The following is a 20,653-nucleotide window of genomic DNA, read 5'->3' as shown; positions in this document are numbered from 1 at the left end:
CCTGGATATTGTCCAGGTTTTGCTTCATTTGGACATGAACTTTGAGCACTTTTGATTATTAATGATAAAAGTATAGAAACTTGGCAGGGATGGAAGGGTGTGGGGAGAGGATAAAGGCTCATGCACCAACAAGTCAATGGTTAATCCAATTGAATAATAGAGAGTCTGTTCCCTTGTCAATTGGCTGCAGAATGGCCGACACGTCTGGATGATAGACTAATAGTGGGTGTGTGGAGGCGGGGCTTTGATGGTACGAGATCACGTGACACAACTTTCAGGATTTTGCCCTGCATCGTCAACCCGGCTGTGATGTGACTACAAGGTTTAAAATAATCAGAGGCTAAGTGAACACTGTGTACATGTATTTCAGTACATCTATAATTCCTTTCAGTATTTTGTTGCTTTCCATACCAGTGACAAAACATGCTTTAACATAAGTTCCCATGTTCCTCTGTGAACAGTGGCTCAGAGCTTTACATGCATCAGTTCTGATGCCATTTTTAAAGCAGCAAATTGTTGAGTGTTATTTCCACGGAGAGCTGGCATAGATTCAATGGACCAAATGCCCTGCTTTGTGCTGTAAATGGCCCCGCGGCTGCGTTCAAAAATAAAACTGATCCTCACTAGACGTTTATTGCATGCAGAATGAAAGTGAACATTGGGATGAACCTGTGTGTTGAGAAAGGAAAGGGTTATTCTAAAAGGGTAGGTGTGATTAGGAGGAACAGCGAGAGAGAAAGAGCGGAACTTTACGCGAAAAATTCTAAGTGTCCAGCAAGTGTGAAAATGGGAGAGTTGCAGATCTGTTTTTTGGGTGAGGTTCTACGCCCAATCTTGTGCACATAGTGCATGAAAAAACGGGCTAGATAGTTTCCAGCTACTACAGGCAGTGGACGGGTGTTTAATTCGCCATCCAGCAGCAGAGTGAGCCATTGCGCCTATGCAGGACCTCTGTGACTGGGGCTCCACCCTTCCCCCTCTCCCCCGGCCTCCCGGGGGGGGGGCCTCAATGGACTCTGGTTCTACGAACGAAGCTAACACGACTGTTCCCCGTTCATGAGGAACAGGTGTTTTCCTCACCGGAGAGAACCTCTCCCGGTGAGGTCAGAAAGGCAAGAGAGCCCTGGACAACTTAGCGCCGGGCTCGCTAATCCCATGTAAATTAACATTTTAATAAATATAAATAATTTATTCAGCCTCTTGTTGGAAATGGGCGAGAGGCGGACTTCGCTGGAAGTCCGGTTCCAGTAAGATTGCGAGATCCTGATTTCTCAGCTCTTGCGCGATGTTACTAGCGGCTCACTCTGCCCAATTTGCCCACAGCAAGCTCCGAGAAACATTAATGCCATAAATGTCCAGTTAATCTGTTACTTAGTGATATTGGCTAAAAGATGTGTTACTTTGGATATCAGGATGACACTTCCTTGAAGACTGCTATGGATTCCTTTATGTCTACCCAAGATGGTGCCTCTGACAATGCAACACTCTTAGTACTGCACTGGGCGCATCAGCCTGGACTGTGTACTTAGAGAGGCAACTCCCTCGTAATTCATTAATTTATCATTCTCCTGTAACATTACCCTCTTCCTCAATCAATGGACATGCGTTAGAATACAGTTCTATTGCTACACAGATGCTCTATTATCTCAGCAAGATAAAAACCTGGCCTGTGAATTGCTTTGTGATGATCAATCATGAGGATAACAAAATACCAACTGTTGTACTACTGCCCAATCCTATCCTGACCAATTCATGAATTGCTTCCAGTAGGTCAGCACTGGATTGCGACCAGGCAAGAGAACTCTGACTGGTTTCCTCCCCCTCCATAGCCCTGAGCACTCGGAGCCAGACATTGCACTCTGCGCTGCCGTTCCAACTGAGAACAGCTAATTCCTGACAAGGGAAGTGATTGAACCTGCGATTTTCCTGATCTTTAGGGTTGAGTCCCACACCAGGGACGGTACTTGCCCAGTCCACCATCAAAGGTCAAATAAACCATTTTGCAAATCTTAATTTCAAGAACATGCATTTATAGAGCGCCTTTCACCAAAAGGCCTTACGGTCAATTAAGTACTTTCAAAGTGTTGCCAATGTAGGAAATGATGTGGAGATGCCGGCGTTGGACTGGGGTGGGCACAGTAGGAAGCCTCACAACACCAGGTTAAAGGCCAACAGGTTTATTTGGAATCACAAGCTTTTGGAGCGCTGCTCCTTCATCAGGTGAGTGGAGAGGTGGGTTCACAAATACGCCATATATAGACAGAGACACAATTGCAAGGTAATTACAGATTGGGATGCGAGTCTTTCCAGGTAATCAAGTTTTTACAGCCAGTGCGAGTGGAGAGAGGGAGAATCATAGGTTAAGGAGGTGTGAATTGTCTCAAGCCAGGACAGGATTTTGCAAACCGTAGGCAATTGTGTCCGTGTCTATGTATGCCGTGTTTGTGAACCCATCTCTCCACTCACCTGACGAAGGAGCAGTGCTCCGAAAGCTCGTGATTCCAAATAAACCTGTTGGACTTCAACCTGGTGTGATGAAATGGCGGGGACATGCATGAGGGACATAAATGAAATGGAGTGATTTGTTGGAACATCTATAACATGCTTGACAGAGTTCTATTGAGACAAGTGGAACCAAAAAACATCAGGCAGCATGTATAACAAGCATGTATAATGTGTCTCCCATTCATGTCCAGTTTCACCTGTATTGTTGTTTTCTTTTTTTTGTTCTTTAATGGGACATGGGCTTTGTTGACAAGGCAAGCATTTGTTTACCATTCCTAAATGCCCTTGAACTAAGTAGCTCACAAGGCCATTTCAGAGTCAACCACATTGCTGTGGGTCTGGAGTCACATGTAGGCCAGACCAGGTAAGGTTGGGAGATTTCCTTCCCTAAAGCTCATTGGCGAACCAGATAGATTTTTACAATAATTGATGATCGTTTCATCGCCACTATTACTGAGACTAGCTTTATATTCCAGATTTATTAAGTGAATTTATATTCCATCAGTTGCTGTGAAGGGATTTGAATCCACGCCCCTCACCAACTGCCACTTCCACCCCCCAACTCCCTCAGGATTACCCTGAGTCACTAGATTATAATCCATTATCATTGCACCACCATCTCCCCTTGAAGGATGACTACTGGCCAGGAAGAGTAAACCCGATTCTATCCCAACTGATCTAACATTGGTTCAACTAGCGGCCATTCATCCCCACTTGCATTTCACAGGCGTAAAGTACATTTCAGCCGATTACAGAACCTGCTAGATAATCGGTGCAGGTTTTAGGAAACCTTCAACAACAACAACAAAAAATCAACTTGCGGAACCATCTCAAAGACAAAAAGCCAAAAGGTACAATTTGAAATGATGCTGCGTAGGAACAGGACATTGAACATACAAGCTCAGTGCAACTGCAGGATAGATCCACGCACACGCAGTCACAAGGGAACAGGTTCTCTCTCTAATTATCAAAACTAGCGCCCTGTAAATGGAAAACCAAACCCATCACCCGCTACCATTCTGCTGGGAGCTCTGCATCCAGGTCCCTCATGCATATCCAATATGGGAAACCAAGTGCCTCATAACGGAACAAACTGGGGGGTCAGGGTCTCACAATGCATGCTTTTAACAAAAACAGAAATATTCCAGGTAGAGCAAGTAAAAATAGTTCATCTGTTATCTGGCTTTGAATGATGGTACAGTGGTTAGCATTGCTACCTCACAGCGCTAGGGACTCGGGTTCAATTCTGGCCTTGGGTGGCTGTCTGTGTGGAGTTTGCACGTTCTCCCTGTGTCTGCATGGCTTTCCTCCGGGTGCTCCGGTTTCCTCCCACAGTCCAAAGATGTTCCGGTTAAGTTGATTGGCCATGCTAAATTGCTCCTTAGGGTCAGAGGGGATTAGCAGGGTAAATATGAGGGGTTATGGGAATAGGGAGTGGGTGGGATTGTTGTCAGTGCAGGTTCGATGGGCTGAATAGCCTCTTTCTGCACTGAAGGGATTCTATGATTCTATAACCAAACTATCAGCAGGCGACAGTGAAACCGGACAATCCTGTTTGAAACGGGAATCACATTTTAATGTAATACAATATATACACACCTTTTAAAGCTTTTCCTTCTCCTTTTAAGTAATTCAAACCGCACACCACAAAGGAAACAATAGCAATGAGGCCAGTTTCACCTTGTGAAACCAAAGGGAGTCACACTGGGCTTAAAGCGTTGTGAGGGAACCTTCCATTGTTTTAGCAAGTGGAATGGAAGACTCCTCCAACTCGCGCACCACGGCCAGCCAACAAGTTGTACTCTCGCACGGCCTCCTCCGTCTGAAGGATTTTCACCTCTACTCCTTTGTTCTTGAGATACTCCAAAGTCCTGGAGGGAACCTGCAAAGGAGAAGAACAAAGAAGGTGGAGAGAGAAGGTCAAGGGTGAGAAGCACCATCTTGGTTGCCCGTTGAAACTTGACCGTCTAGTATTGGTCAGCTCCTCATCCTGCCAATCAAACATGCACTGAGTGCCTCCAATGACTGGGCCTCCACCACTTTGTCTGGCACCACCTTTTAGATAAAATGTACCTTCTGGCACTCGTTTGCAACTGGTTGCTTTTATGGCAGCTGACTCCATTACCCTATATTGCTCTCAACAGCAACAGCAATTTGCATTATAGTGTCTTTAACATAGTAAAACATTCGAAAGCACTTCACAGGAGTGTGATCAGATGAAAGTTCAAGACACTTAAGGAGATATACAGACAGATGAGTCAACAAAAACAGGTTGAAGGAGCATTTTAAAAGGAGACAACATATGAATTGGGACTGGAATGAGCCATATGGCCCTTTGACCCTGCTCCACCATTCAATTAATATAATTCTTACAGCTCAGAAGAAGGCCATTCAGTCCATCATGTCTGTGCTGGCTCTCCCAAGGAGCAACACACATACTGCTACTCCCCACCCTTTCCACATCTCCCTGTACATTCCTCCTTTTTAGAAAAATATAGAAAGACTTATGGCACAGAGGGTGGTCATTCTGTCCATTGTGTCTGCACCGGCCAAGTAATGTCCCCCGCCCCCCCACTGCCCCCCATCCCTCACCAAGCCTAATCCAATTTTCCAGCACTTGTTCTGAAGGTTACGAGACATTAGATGCATGCATAGAGACATTTTAAATAGTTGAGGGCTTTGCCCCGACTACCCATTTAGGCAGTGAGTTCCTGACTCCTACCATTCTCTGGGTGTAAAACCTTTTCCTCACCTCCCCTCTGATCCTTTGATCAATCACTTTAAATGTGTGCCCCCCCCCCCGTCGCTGACCTCTCCAAGGGAAATAGGTCCTTCCCATTCACCTAGATCATGGCTAATTTTGTTCCTGAACTCCACCTTCATGCCCTATTCCTATATCTCTTCATTCCCCATAACATCTATTTGCCTATCTTGATTAGACTCAACTATTGAGCATCCACAGATCTCTGGAGTAGAGTTCCAAAGATTCACAACCCAGTGAGTGAAGACAGTTCTCCTCATCCCAGTTCTCAATGACTGATCCTTTATTCTGCTTCTGTGAGCCCAAGTTCTAGATTCCCTAACCAGGAGGAAATATTTTCATAGCAACTACCCTGTCAAACTCCTTCAGTTTCTTTTAATGCTTTTATTAGATCACCTCTCATCCTTCTAAACTCCAAGGAATGTAGGCCCAGCCTACTCAATCTCTCCTCATAAGACAATCTCTTTGAGTAAATTGTTGTTGCACCCCCTCTGGGCTTGGGCAAGGATGTCCTTCTTTGGGTACGGAGGCCAAAACTCCAGGTGTGACCTTGTCAATAACCTACACAAAGGTAGTAAGACTGAAAGAGATAGAGGGGCAAATAGGTTTAGGGTGGGAATTCTAGAGCTTAGGGACCGAGCAGATGAAGGCACAGATGCTAATGGTGGAGTGATTAAAACGGATCGAAGGAGGGCATTCGGCCCCTTGCGTCTATGCTGAGCTGTGGAACAGACTCAACACAGATTTCCAGTCAAAGCTCTCCATTTATATCTTTGCACACATATTTTTGAATTATTTAATGGATCTTGCAATACCAGAAGTTGCTCTAATGTATTATTTCTTGCGGGAGCTCATCACAATTCAGGCACATGGATTGGTTTAATGAAGGAAATCAACAGAAAGTTAAAGTAAAAAGTTTATTTATTTATTAGTCACAAGTAAGGCTTACATTAACGCTGCAATGAAATTACTTTGAAATTCCCCTAGAATGGGTGTTGCTCTTGCAGAGTTTATCTGCACCTCTCCCTGCGGTGTTGTACCAAGTTGGCAACTGTCTGCTGTTGTATTACATCGGCAGCCATTATTTGTGAGCAAGTCAGGACACTTAATGCTCAATGGCAGGCTGACTACAAAGGTATCGTTGAGATTCAAAGCGCACAGCCACACATGCACTTTAATACAAGAGTCGCTGCATAGACACAGTGGCACAGGGGTTAGCACTGCTGCCTCACAGCGCCAGAGACCCAGGTTCAGTTCCGGCGTTGGGTCACTGTCTGTGTGGAGTTTGCACGTTGTCTGCGTGGGTTTCCTCCGGGTGCTCTGATTTCCTCCCACAGTCCAAAGATGCGTGGGTTAGATGGATTGGCCATGGTAAACTGACCCAAATGTCAGGGGGTTTAGCAAGGTAAATGAGGGTTACGGGCCTGGGTGGGATTGTGGTTGGTACAGACTCGATGGGCCAAAATGGCCTCCTTCGGTACTGTAGAGATTCTATGACATCTATCACTAGTGAGAACCCCGTCTACTTTGGGGGTGCTGCAATCTATCTCAGGAATCCATTCTTTTACCATCCTATGACAAAACCGTCAGCCATGGATCAGTAAAGGTAGCACTCTCACCTCTGAGTCACCTCTAGTTCAGCTGGGCAGCATGGTCGGTGCAAGCTTGGAGGGCTGAAGGGCCTGTTCCTGTGCTGCAATTTTCTTTGATCTCTTTGTTCTTTGTGTTTGGGTTCATGAGGCTTCAGCATAGTAGCAGGTTTGGCAAATCCCAGTGCAGAACTGGAGGGGGTGCTGCAATGCCAGAAGTGCCGTTTTTCCGGATGAACGGTTAAACTGAGACCTTGTCTGCCTTCTCAGGTGGGTGTAAGATTCCTCGGCACTTTTATGAAGAGCAGGTGAGTTCGTCTTGACTATTTTGGGCCAATGTTTATCCCACAACTATCACTAAATCAGATTATCTGGTCTTTAGCACAATGGTTGTGATGGGAGCTTGCTGTGTGCAAAATGGCTGCCATGTTTCTAACAATACAACAGTGACTACATTTCAGAAAGTACTTCATTGGCTGCACAGCAGTGTTCAAACATCCCAATATCATGAAAGACATGGGCTGAAATCTTCTGACCTTGTTCAAAGGTAAAGTAATGTTCAAAGTTTATTTATTAGTCACATTAACACTGCAATGAAGTTATTGTGAAATTCCCCCAGTCGCCACACTCTGGCGCCTGTTCGGGTCAATGCACCTAACCAATGCACGTCTTTCAGACTGTGGGAGAAAACTGGAGCATCCGAAGGAAACCCATGCAGACACGGGGAGAACTTGCAAACTCCACACAATCAGTAACCCAAGCTGGGAATCGAACCCGGATACCTGGCGCTGTGAGGCAGCTAACCACTGTTCACAGCAGAGATTTTCCACTGCCGCTGCAAGTGTTTTGGCTGGAATGCCAAATTTTCTGTTCCCAATTGCAACAGGAACCGCCGTGGATGAGACTGGAAAATCCCCGTCCATTATATAAACGAAAGAAGTTTCTTTCTTTCTCTCTCCCATATTTTTCCTTCTTTCTCTCAGTTCTCTGTGCCTGATATACTCACTGAACAGTACACTGACCAGCTGAAGCTCCAGGGCTTTCATTTCTAAGTCTAACGACAGCACAATAGACTGAAGACCTGCCTTGTTTGCAGATTACTCAGTTGGCTTGCGCTGTTAACAGGAGACGGAAGGAGAGGCAGACCATCAGTCGATGAGATCCAATTATGGAACCGTAATATTTTACTATTAAGTCTAGATAAATGTCAATTAACTATTACTTCAGTCTCCAGACAGTCTGTGCCATGTATTAAACAGAACCAGTAACATTGTCATTAGCCTTTTCACTAATCATAATGATCATCCACTGAATTTTTTAAAAAGCCCACTGGGTTAAGTGATGGTTCAGTGCAGCAATAATGGTACCTATAGGGAGAGGAAGCTTTCCATCCAGCAGTGCAGCACTCCGTCACTACTCACTCTCCGAAACTACAGCTCTTATAAAAAACCCTAGAGTGCAGAAGAGACCGTTTGGCCCATCGAGTCTGCACTGACTCTCCAATAGAGTATTCCACTCAGGCCCTCTCCCCCACCCCATCCCTGCAACCTCACACATTTCCCATGGCTAATCCAACTAACCTACACATTTTTGGACACCCTCAGTCCTGACCCATGCACAGTGCGGTGTATTCATTACTCCCTCAGTACCGACCCTCCCACAGTGCAGCACTCCCTTAGTATTGACCTTCTTATAGTGCGGCACTCCCTCAGCACTGACCCTCTGACAGTGCGGCACTCCCTCAGCACTGACCCTCTGACAGTGCGGCACTCCCTCAGTACTGACCCTCTGACAGTGCGGCACTCCCTCAGTACTGACCCTCTGACAGTGCGGCACTCCCTCAGTACTGACCCTCTGACAGTGCGGCACTCCCTCAGTACTGACCCTCTGACAGTGCGGCACTCCCTCAGCACTGATCCTCTGACAGTGCGGCACTCCCTCAGCACTGACCCTCTGACAGTGCAGCACTCCCTCAGCACTGACCCTCTGACGGTGCGGCACTCCCTCAGCACTGACCCTCTGACAGTGCGGCACTCCCTCTGTACTGACCCTCTGACAGTGTGACATCCCTCATTACTGAGCCTCTGGCAGTGCAGCACTCCCTCAGCACTGACCCTCTGACAGTGCGGCACTCCCTCAGCACTGACCCTCTGACAGCGCAGCACTCCCTCAGCACTGACCCTCTGACAATGTGACATCCCTCATTACTGAGCCTCTGGCAGTGCAGCACTCCCTTATTGACCCTCTGACAGTGCGGCACTCCCTCAGCACTGACCCTCTGACAGTGCAGCACTCCCTCAGCACTGACCCTCTGACAGTGCAGCTCCCTCAGCACTGACCCTCTGACAGTGCGGCACTCCCTCAGTCCTGACCCTCTGACAGTGCGGCACTCCCTCAGTACTGACCCTCTGACAGTGCGGCACTCCCTCAGCACTGACCCTCTGACAGTGCAGCACTCCCTCAGCACTGACCCTCTGACAGTGCAGCACTCCCTCAGCACTGACCCTCTGACAGTGCAGCACTCCCTCAACACTGACCCTCTGACAGTGCAGCACTCCCTCAGCACTGACCCTCTGACAGTGCAACACTCCCTCAGCACTGACCCTCTGACAGTGTAGCACTCCCTCAGTACTGACCCTCTGACAGTGCGGTGCTCCCTCAGTACTGACCCTCTGACAGTGTAGCACTCCCTCAGTACTGACCCTCTGATAGTGTAGCACTCCCTCAGTACTGACCCTCTGACAGTGCGGTGCTCCCTCAGTACTGACCCTCTGACAGTGTAGCACTCCCTCAGTACTGACCCTCTGACAGTGTAGCACTCCCTCAGTACTGACCCTCTGACAGTGCGGTGCTCCCTCAGTACTGATCCTCTGACAGTGTAGCACTCCCTCAGTACTGACCCTCTGACAGTGCGGTGCTCCCTCAGTACTGACCCTCTAATAGTGTAGCACTCCCTCAGTACTGACCCTCTGACAGTGTAGCACTCCCTCAGTACTGACCCTCTGACAGTGCGGTGCTCCCTCAGTACTGACCCTCTGACAGTGTAGCACCCCCTCAGTACTGACCCTCTGACAGTGCGGTGCTCCCTCAGTACTGACCCTCTGACAGTGTAGCACTCCCTCAGTACTGACCCTCTGACAGTGCGGTGCTCCCTCAGTACTGACCCTCTAATAGTGTAGCACTCCCTCAGTACTGACCCTCTGACAGTGCGGTGCTCCCTCAGTACTGACCCTGACAGTGTAGCACTCCCTCAGTACTGACCCTCTGACAGTGTAGCACTCCCTCAGTACTGACCCTCTGACAGTGCGGTGCTCCCTCAGTACTGACCCTCTGACAGTGTAGCACTCCCTCAGTACTGACCCTCTGACAGTGCGGTGCTCCCTCAGTACTGACCCTCTAATAGTGTAGCACTCCCTCAGTACTGACCCTCTAATAGTGTAGCACTCCCTCAGTACTGCAATACAGTAAAATTCCACCTTTTGCGACTTGTTTGTGATTTCACTTACCCCCAGTTTGTACACCGCATTGACCAGGCCGTGAGCAATGTTCACTTATCCGCGTTTGAAATGTCCGAATTTTGCATAAGATCTTTTATTTTACAATAGCTGTCTGCAAAAGCGCAGATCAGATTTATCTCACAATGTAATTTTACAGCTCATCCAGGTTAACAGATTTGGGAGAAGTAGTGAACATGAATTTAAACCAGGAGAGGAATAGACTGGATGTTTGGTGATTTGTCTTTTCTCAGAGAGTATTGAGGTTCTGGAATATAACACAGGCTGTTGTGGAACTGAACTAGTTTCTGCTAGAGACAGAAATCACATAATGTAGAATGCAAGTTTCTGTAGAAATCTTTATGATCCATGGTTCATGTGGGCGGCTCGGTGGCACAGTGGTTAGCACTGCTGCCTCACAACGCCAGGGACCCGGGTTCGATTCCTGGCTTGGGTCACTGTCTGTGCGGAGTGAGTTTGCACGTTCTCCCCGTGTCTGCGTGGGTTTCCTCCGGGTGCTCCGGTTTCCTCCCACAGTCTGAAAGATGTGCTGGTCATGCTAAATTCTCCTTCAGTGTACCCGAAGAGGCACCGGAGTTTGACGACTTGGGGATTTTCACAGCAACTTCATTGCAAGTGTTAATGTAAGCCTACTTGTGACAATAATAAATAAACTTTAAAAAAAAAAAAGCAGGTCTAACAGCTTCAGTGAAGAGAAACACAGGTTTTTGTAGAGTAATGTAATTGCTCAAACCAGTGCTGCCCTCACGTGGCTGGAGGTTCACCAGGCTGATTCCAGAGATGAAGGGGTTGACGTACGAGGTGAGATTAAACAGTTTGGGCTTGTTTGTACTCACTGGAGTTCAGAAGGATGAGAGGGGATCTGATCGAGGTCTATAAATTTTAAAAAAGGATTGATAAAGTAAATGTGGACCAAATGTTTCCCCTTGTGGGGCAATCTGGAACAAGAGGTCACAGGTATAGGGTGAGAGGCGGGAGATTTAAAACTGAGATGAGGAGGAACTACTTCTCGCAGAGGGTGGTGGATTTGTGGAACTCGCTGCCCCAGGAGTCTGAATCATTGAATGGTTTCAAGAAGGAGATAGATATATTTCTAATCAAAAAAGGGGATACGCGGAACAGATAGGGAGGTGGATTTGAGGCCAGAGAGAGATCAGCCATGACCTGATTGAGGGGCTGAATTTGCCTACTTCTGCTCCTAGTTCCTATGTCCTCTATTTATTTAATTCATTTTTATTAGTGTAACAAGTAGGCTTACATTATCACTGCAATGAAGTTACAGTGAAAATCCCCTAGTTGCCACACTCTGGTGCCTGTTTGGGTACACTGAGAAAGGATGGCCAGTGTACCTAACCAGCACGTCTTTCAGACTGTGGGAGGAAACCAGAGGAAACCCATGCTGACACGGGGAGAACGTGCAGACTCCGTACAGACAGTGACCCAAGCCGGGAATCGAACCCGGGTCCCTGGCGCTGTGAGGCAGCAGTGCTAACCACTGTGCCACCGTGCCGTTCTAACCTAGCTGAGTCCCATTCAAAAGCATGTTCCCCCTTTGCGATTTCGCCACTTGCAGGTTTTGCAGGAACGCAACAATCACAAATGGCAGGACCTCACTGTGAAAAGAGGAAGTGGTGGGAATACTCAGCAGTTCAGGCAGCATATGGGGAGAGAGAAAAACAGTCACCATTTCAAGTCAAACATGACTCTTCTTTAAGAGTTGAAAGGAAGTAGAAATCCAATGGGTTTTGTGCTGTCGGCTGGGGGGGGGGGGGGGGGGGGTGCGAGGGTGGGGGCATGAACAAAAGAGAAGGAATAGGATAGAGGACAGGAGAGATCCAATGACAAAGGCACCACAGAACAAAAGGCAAAGGGAGTGGGAGTGCCTGTAGTACAGAAACAAAGCATTGGGCCTGAGGGAGTGTGAATGGCAGAATAATGAACAGTTCTGTCCAAAAGCAAGAACATGAAAAATGAGGTTCAAAACAGCGCATGGCAAAGAAAATGGATGATTAGAAGTATTTAAATGGAGGTGGATAAATATTTGATGGATTGAGGGGGAAATGGCACAGAGAAGGAGTTGAGGTTGGCATAGATCAGCCATGATTGTACTGAATGGCAGGGCAGGTTGGAAGGGCTTGGTAGCTGCCTCCTGCTTCCATTTCTTGCGTTCTTGTTTGTTTTCCTTCCAAAGGTCTTTACTCATTGGAGTTTAGAAGAATCAGAGGTGACTTTATTGGAACTTATAAAATTCTGAGGGGGCTTCACAGGGTGGATGCTGAGACGATGTTTCCCCCTCGGGCGGGGGGAATCTAGAACTAGGGGGTACAGTTTAAAAAGAAACGGTCTCCTATTTAAGACGGAGATGGGGAGGAATATCTTCTCTCAGTGAGTGGTTGGTGTCTGGAATTCTCTCCCTCAGAGAGCAGTGGGGGCTGCGGGTCACTGAATATATTCAAGGCCGAGTTAGACAGAGTTTTCATTGATGAGGGAGTCAAGGGTTATGGGGGACAGGCAGGAAAGTGGCGTTAAGACCACAATCAGATCTGCAGTGATCTTATTAACTGGCAGGGCAGGCTCAAGGGGCCGAATGGTCCACTCCTGCTCCTGATTCATTTGATTTTATATTATGAATAGTGCTGGGGGGATCTAAGGTCCTGTTAGAAAGTTTGTTGAAATCCAGAAAACTGCTCCCAGGAAACTACATCCGTGTTCACACGGCACAGGGTTCATTCAGATTCTACAGAGAGCCAAACATTATATTGACATCATGTGGCTAATGCTGCCACCATGTGGCGGGCTCCCTCAACTGCAACCTCCTTCACTGATGCGTCGCCATTTTTTGAATTCCATTTGACTGGCCAGGACAGTCACAATAACACAGAATGCCAGCGAGCTGGGACTTGTTAGATTTTGAGAATGCAGTTGTGATTTAGATTGGTTCGTCTCATTTGATTTTATCTGATGTTTTACTGCCACCTTTTAATTCAGTTATGTGGGTAAGATTGGTATAGAGGGATACGGGACAAATGCGGGGAATTGGGACTTGCTTAGTGGTTAAAAACTGGGCGGCATGGACAAGTTGGGCCGAAGGGCCTGTTTTCATGCTGTGAATCTATGACTCTAATTATCTACTGAAGGGATGAAACCAGGATCAGGCAGGGAATGAGGCTGGCCCATTGCACTTGGGGTCTGCTGACGCCTGCGGTCGAAGTTTGCCTAAGCTAGGATAAAGGATCAGGGTAGCCAATGAGGTAAAACTGAAGCTTTACCTGATGCAACTTTTCAAATCCATCTCGGTCTATTGGCTAAGATGAAGCGTTAGATCAAGCTCAGGATGAAGGTGCGATGACTCGTCCTGTCAGCTTGGATCTTGTTTGATCGAACCCAGAATGGGATGTAATTTCTGACTTGTCAGCTGGGATCTTATTTGTCTCTCATGTGGGGACCACGATTGGGCTTAATTTGAACTGGCATTTTTGATTAGAATTAAAGTATCAAGAAAAAAAAAAAATCTCTTGAAGATATTCCATGTGCAGGATCACAGCCCTCTGTCTCAGAAAGTGGAGAAACAATGGCAGCCACTCTTGAACTTGCTCAGCCCCAATGGTCCTGAAGTCTTGACGCCATTGGGTCATGGAAGATCTCTGGTAGGAGAATGTGCTAAGCAGTTTGATGTAGGTAGGAAAAATAAAGGTTGGTATTCCTATAATTCCCCTCTCACAACCTCAAAACTTCCCAAAGTGCTTTCCAGCCAACATAAAATACAGGAAAATTCTGCTCAGTGACTTCAGTTCAGAAAGCTTCATTGTAGCTTCATTGGCTATAAAACGCTTGGAGATATCCATGAGACCCATAGAATCCCTGCAGTGCAGAAGGAGGCCATTTGGCCCATTGAGTCTGCACCGACTCTCTAAAAGAGCATCCTACCCAGGCCCACACCTCCACCCTATTCCCAGAACCCTGCGCATTTACCATGGCCAGTCCACCTAACCTCCACATCTTTGGACTGTCTGGTGGTTGTGAAAAACGTTGTGCAAGAATGCAAGCTTTTCTTTTCTCGTGCAGTGTTTTGTGGGGACAAGAGGGAAGAGGGAAGTTATGTGTGGAACCGGAGGAGATTGGTGAAGCATTGAACCAATATTTCTCTTCGGTGTTCACGCAAGGGGACATGAATATAGCTGAGGAGGACACTGGGTTGCAGGGGAGTAGAATAGACAGTATTACAGTTGATAAGGAGGATGTGCAGGATATTCTGGAGGGTCTGAAAATAGATAAATCCCCTGGTCCGGATGGGATTTATCCAAGGATTCTCTGGGAGGCAAGAGAAGTGATTGCAGAGCCTCTGGCTCTGATCTTCAGGTCGTCGTTGGCCTCTGGTATAGTACCAGAAGATTGGAGGTTAGCGAATGTTGTCCCATTGTTTAAGAAGGGGAACAGAGACTTCCCCGGGAATTATAGACCGGTGAGTCTCACTTCTGTTGTCGGCAAGATGTTGGAAAAAATTATAAGGGATAGGATTTATAGTTATTTGGAGAGTAATGAATTGATAGGTGATAGTCAGCATGGTTTTGTGGCAGGTAGGTCGTGCCTTACTAACCTTATTGAGTTTTTTGAGAAAGTGACCAAGGAGGTGGATGGGGGCAAGGCAGTGGACGTGGTATATATGGATTTTAGTAAGGCGTTTGATAAGGTTCACCATGGTAGGCTTCTGCAGAAAATGCAGATGTATGGGATTGGGGGTGATCTAGGAAATTGGATCAGGAATTGGCTAGCGGATAGGAAACAGAGGGTGGTGGTTGATAGTAAATATTCATCATGGAGTGCGGTTACAAGTGGTGTACCTCAGGGATCTGTTTTGGGGCCACTGCTGTTTGTAATATTTATTAATGATCTGGATGAGGGTATAGTTGGGTGGATTAGCAAATTTGCTGATGACACCAAAGTCGGTGGTGTGGTAGACAGTGAGGAAGGGTGTCGTAGTTTGCAGGAAGACTTAGACAGGTTGCAAAGTTGGGCCGAGAGGTGGCGGATGGAGTTTAATGCGGAGAAGTGTGAGGTAATTCACTTTGGTAGGAATAACAGATGTGTTGAGTATAGGGCTAACGGGAGGACTTTGAATAGTGTGGAGGAGCAGAGGGATCTAGGTGTATGTGTGCATAGATCCCTGAAAGTTGGGAATCAAGTAGATAAGGTTGTTAAGAAGGCATATGGTGTCTTGGCGTTTATTGGTAGGGGGATTGAATTTAGGAGTCGTAGCGTTATGTTGCAACTGTACACAACTCTGGTGCGGCCGCACTTGGAGTACTGTGTGCAGTTCTGGTCCCCACATTACAGGAAGGATGTGGAGGCTTTGGAGAGGGTGCAGAGGAGGTTTACCAGGATGTTGCCTGGTATGGAGGGGAGATCCTATGAGGAGAGGCTGAGGGATTTGGGATTGTTTTCGCTGGAAAGGCGGCGGCTAAGAGGGGATCTTATTGAAACATATAAGATGATTAGAGGTTTAGATAGGGTGGATAGTGATAGCCTTTTTCCTCTGATGGAGAAATCCAGCACGAGGGGGCATGGCTTTAAATTGAGGGGGGGTAGTTATAGAACCGATGTCAGGGGTAGGTTCTTTACCCAGAGGGTGGTGAGGGATTGGAATGCCCTGCCAGCATCAGTTGTAAATGCGCCTAGTTTGGGGGCGTTTAAGAGATCCGTAGATAGGTTCATGGACGAAAAGAAATTGGTTTAGGTTGGAGGGTCACAGTTTTTTTTTTTAACTGGTCGGTGCAACATCGTGGGCCGAAGGGCCTGTTCTGCGCTGTAATGTTCTATGTTCTATGTTCTAACTTCTCACTCCCCTTCCCTCACCTTCCCAGCACCCCCACACATCAACAATCAGTCAGCTGATTGTGCCCATGTTACATAAAGGACAAGCAAAATACTGCGGATGCTGGAAATCTGGAATGAAAACAAAAAGTGCAGGAAGTACTCGGCAGGTCTGGCAACTTTTGTGGAAAAGGAACCAGAGTTAACATGTTGAGTCGCTGCCCATGTCGCCTTGTATTTAAAATTCACTTGTACCCTCCCCCCCTCATCCAGGGTCGAGGCATCCTTTCCAACCTTAGCAATCCAGAACATCCTTACTTATTACGTTTAGTTCAGGTATTCTTCACTTTCCCTGCTCCAGAAATCTGGAGCCTCAATTATATTTTGCATCGCACCATCATTATTATTAAACAAAAACTGAATGAAAACGGGTCCAATTGGATCTTTTATTTAAAAAGAATCAGACTAACCTGTAAAGCCTCGCTCATTCCACGGCCAATAACCAGCGTCTGAATACCTTTGGTAATGACTTCCTCCAGGTCAGCTGCCTGTACTCCAGGGTAATGCTAAATGGGTCAGAGCACAAGCAGTCAGGACTCACCAGGAAAATCTTTGTTTAAAACCTTTAATGGTTAATTTCACATGTCAGCCATTGTTCAGTGGCTAGCACTCTCTTGCCTCTGAGGCAGAAGATCCTGGGTCCAAGTCCCACTCCAGATACTTAAGCACGAAAGTCCACACAGATGTTCCCAATGTACAAGAACAGAAGGAATAGGAGAAGACAGGAGTAGACCATATTGCCAACGATCATTCAAAATGATCACGGATGTCCACTTTCCTGCCTTTTTCCCATATCCCATGATTCCCTGAGAGACAAAAAGTCTTGTCTGTCACAGCCTTGAATATATTCAACGATGGAGCATCCATAACACTCTGGGAGAGAGAATTCCAAAGATTCACAACCCTTTGAGTGAATAAATTTCTCCTCATCTCAGTCCTAAATGATAAATCCCTTATCCTGAGATTGTGCCCCCATGTTTTAAACGTCTCGACCAGAGAAAACAATCTCTTATCATCCACAGTATCATTCAGAATATTGTATGCTTCAATGAGATCATCTCTCATTCTTCCAAACTGCACATAGGCCCTACTTACTCGGTCCCTCAATCCAAGGACTAATTCAGTGAACCTAAAACCCTCTTAGATGGCTGTGCTTCTCCAATTTGGGTCGCTAGTGGATCCCTGATTTTAATACTCCACCACTGCTCGCTGTACTTTGCCAAAGCCCTAAGCTCTTACTGCCTCTTGGGCTATCTTTCCTCCTTTAAGAAGCTCCTAAAAATCTATTCCTGACCAAACTTCTCATCATCTAATAACTCCTTATGTAGCTCGGTGTTAAATATGTTGTTTGCTCATCACTTCTGTGAAGTGCCTTGGGGCAGTTTACTTTTTTTTGTATTCATGCGTGGGACATGGGCGTCGCTGGCTGGGCCAGCATTTATTGCCCATCCCTAGTTGCCCTTGAACTGAGTGGCTTGCTAGGTCATTTCAGAGGGCAGTTGAGAATCAACCACATTGCTGTGGCTTTGTAGCCACATGTAGGCCAGGCCGGGTAAAGACAACAGATTTCCTTCTCTAAAGGACATTAGTGAACTAGGTAGGTTTTTCCAACAGTAGATTTTTAATTCCAGATATTTCACCAGCTAAAGATGCTATACAAATTGTTGTCTTTGGCTGGTATTTAGGACTTGAGTACAACAGTATAGTATTAAGAGATATACTGGAGTGTAACATACTCAGATCTATAAATATAAAATAAAAACAGAATAGCTGGAAACACACAGAGGGTCAGGCAGCGTCTATGGAGAGAAAAATAGAGTTAACATTTCAATCCACGATCTTTCATCAAGGGAGCCACTAATAATAATTATTGGTAACTATTATTCACCGAATCACTATTAGAATTTACTAATTTAGAATTCAAAGGAATTTCTTTATCCTGAAATTGGTGAGGATATGGAACTGGCTATCACAGGGAGTAGTTGAGGTGAATAGCATAGATGCATTTAAGGGAAAGCTAGATAAACACACAAGGGAGAAAGGAATCAAAGGATATGGTAAAGTTTATTTATTAGTGTCACAAATAGGCTTACATTAACACTGCAATGAAGCTACTGTAAAAATCCTCTAGTCGCCACACTCCGGTGCCTGTTCGGGTACACTGAGGGAGAATTTAGCATGGCCGATGCACCTGGAGCATCTGGAATAAACTCATGCAGTCACGCAGAGAATGTGCAGACTCCGCACAGACAGTGATCCAAGCCAGGAATCGAACCCCGATCCCCGGCGCTGTGAGGCTGCAGTGCTAACCACTGTATCACCATGCCACCCACGGGGTTAGATGATTTGATTTATTATTGTCACATGTATTAGTATACAGTGAAAAGTATTGTTTCTTGCGTGCTGTACAGACAAAGCACACCGTTCATAGAGAAGGAAACGAGAGAGTGCAGAATGTAGTGTCAGTCATAGCTAGTCAGAGAAGAGATGAAGATGTAGATGAAGAGGGGTTGGCGGAGTTTTGGATGGAGCATAAACACCAGCATGAATCTGTAAAATGAAGCAGCGCGATTCTGTGCCGTACATTCTGTGCAACTTAATCTCATTGTTCTGCACTGGGTTCAATCTCTTAAGAGTAAGAGATTTTTAAAAAATGCTTTCGCCCATTGTGCCTATTCCCCTGCCCATTGCTTCATTCAGTTCATACTGGTTCTTACTCACATCAGTCCCCGTTTCTCTCCAGTCCCAGGTACGACTCCCTCCTGGCCACACCTTGCAGTCCTTATAAGTAGTGGCACAGTCTTGGACCTTCATGCGGCCCCAGGAGATTGAAGCTATTTGTGGAGATGACATAGTGGTGAAGGAGCAATCAGTATCACCTCAAAACCTAGAAAAGATCAACCAACAGAGTTCAAAAAGTACAGAAAAATATAAACATCAGAAATAGAGGGAGAAGTAGACAATACAGCCCATTGAGCCTCCTCCACCATTTAACCCAATCATGGCTAATCTTCAGCTTCAACTCCACTTTCCCATCCAGTGCCCATATCCTTCAATTTCCTGAGAAACTAATAATCTATCTCAATCTTGAACAAATTCAATGATGGAGCATCCACAAGCCACTGGGAGAGAATTCCAAAGATTCACAACCCTTTGAGTGAAATAATTTCTCCTCATCTCAGTCTTAAATGATCAGCCCCTCATCCTGAGACTGTGCCCCCGTGTTCTTGTTTCCCCCACCAGAGGGAATACCCTCTGTATCTACCCTGTCAATTCCCATAAAATCTTGTATGTTTCAATGGGATCACCTCTCATTCTTCTAATGAATGGGCGGCACAGTGGTTAGAACTGCTGCCTCACAACACCAGGGACCTGGGTTCGATTCCCAGCTTGGGTCACTGTCTGTGCAGAGTCTCTATGTTATCCCCGTGTCTGCGTGGGTTTCCTGCGGGTGCCCTCAGTAGTGGGAGGTGGCCTGCCATTGGCTGATGGCAGTATCTTCTGGTCCTACCACTGTCAATGGGATTTCCCATTGAATCCACACCATGCCACAGGTTTGGATGTGCATCGATGGGTCTGGAAGATCCCGCCGGCGGGAATATCCCACCCAGTTTTCCAAATTTATTTTTTGTTTTTATTCATTCGTGGGACATGGGCGTCACTGGCTGACCGGTATTTATTGCCCATCCCTAGTTACCCGAGGGAAGTTGAGCATTAACCACATTGTTGTGGCTCAAGAATCACATGTAGGCCAGAGTTGAGTTTCTGGATTAATAGTCTAGCGATCATACCACTAGGCCATCACCACTAGGGAGCAAAGTCCTGTATAACAATCGCAAGACTTTAGGGGGCATAGGTTTAAGGTGCGAGGGGCAAGATTTAAAGGAGATGTATGAGGCAAGCTTTTTTACACAGAGAGTGGTAGGTGCCTGGAACTCGCTGCCAGGGGAGGTAGTGGAAGCAGATACGATAGTGAGTTTAAGGGGCATCTGGACAAATACATGGGATAGGATGGGAATAGAGGGATATGGTCCCCGGAAGGGTAGGGAGTTTTAGTTCAGTCAGGCAGCATGGACGGTGCAGGCTTGGAGGGCCGAAGGGCCTGTTCCTGTGCTGTAATTGTCTTTGTTCTTTGACTTCCTTACTCTTGTGCTCCAGTGGCCTTGCAACAAAGGCCATACAATTTGCTTTCCTAATTGCTTGTTCTACCTGTATGCTAACCTTCTGCGTTCCTTGTATGAACACATCCAAGTCTTTTCAAACATCAACATTTTCACGACCTTTAAAAAATGTTCTGCTTTTCTATTCTTATGACCGGAATGGCCTGATGGGCAGGCCATGACAGAAATAGAGTGACATGGCCAAGCTAGCTAAGCCACCTTTTGCAGCTGCTGGATAAAACTGGAGTTGCT

The 20,653-nt window shown here is 46.4% G+C and overlaps 1 protein-coding gene across 3 annotated transcripts in view; it reads right to left on the bottom strand.

Moving 5' to 3' along the window:
* Positions 1 to 94: 94 nt before the first annotated feature.
* Positions 95 to 20,653, bottom strand: part of aamdc (adipogenesis associated, Mth938 domain containing) — a 30,688-nt gene continuing 10,129 nt past the window's right edge. For all 3 annotated transcript variants that reach the window (XM_078222672.1, XM_078222673.1, XM_078222674.1), the window contains exons 2-4: positions 18,963 to 19,128; positions 16,652 to 16,747; positions 95 to 4,387 (exon numbers count right to left, since the gene is read on the bottom strand). In XM_078222672.1, coding sequence (XP_078078798.1) covers positions 4,247 to 4,387; positions 16,652 to 16,747; positions 18,963 to 19,094 — 369 coding nt within the window. In that variant the 5' untranslated portion in view covers positions 19,095 to 19,128 and the 3' untranslated portion in view covers positions 95 to 4,246. The remainder of the gene's footprint in view (positions 4,388 to 16,651; positions 16,748 to 18,962; positions 19,129 to 20,653) is intronic.

Source organism: Mustelus asterias, chromosome 10 (assembly GCF_964213995.1).
Source record: "Mustelus asterias chromosome 10, sMusAst1.hap1.1, whole genome shotgun sequence".
Taxonomy (NCBI): domain Eukaryota; kingdom Metazoa; phylum Chordata; class Chondrichthyes; order Carcharhiniformes; family Triakidae; genus Mustelus; species Mustelus asterias.
The sequence above is the reverse complement of the archived record's forward strand: the minus strand, read 5'-3'. Positions and strand labels throughout refer to the sequence as shown.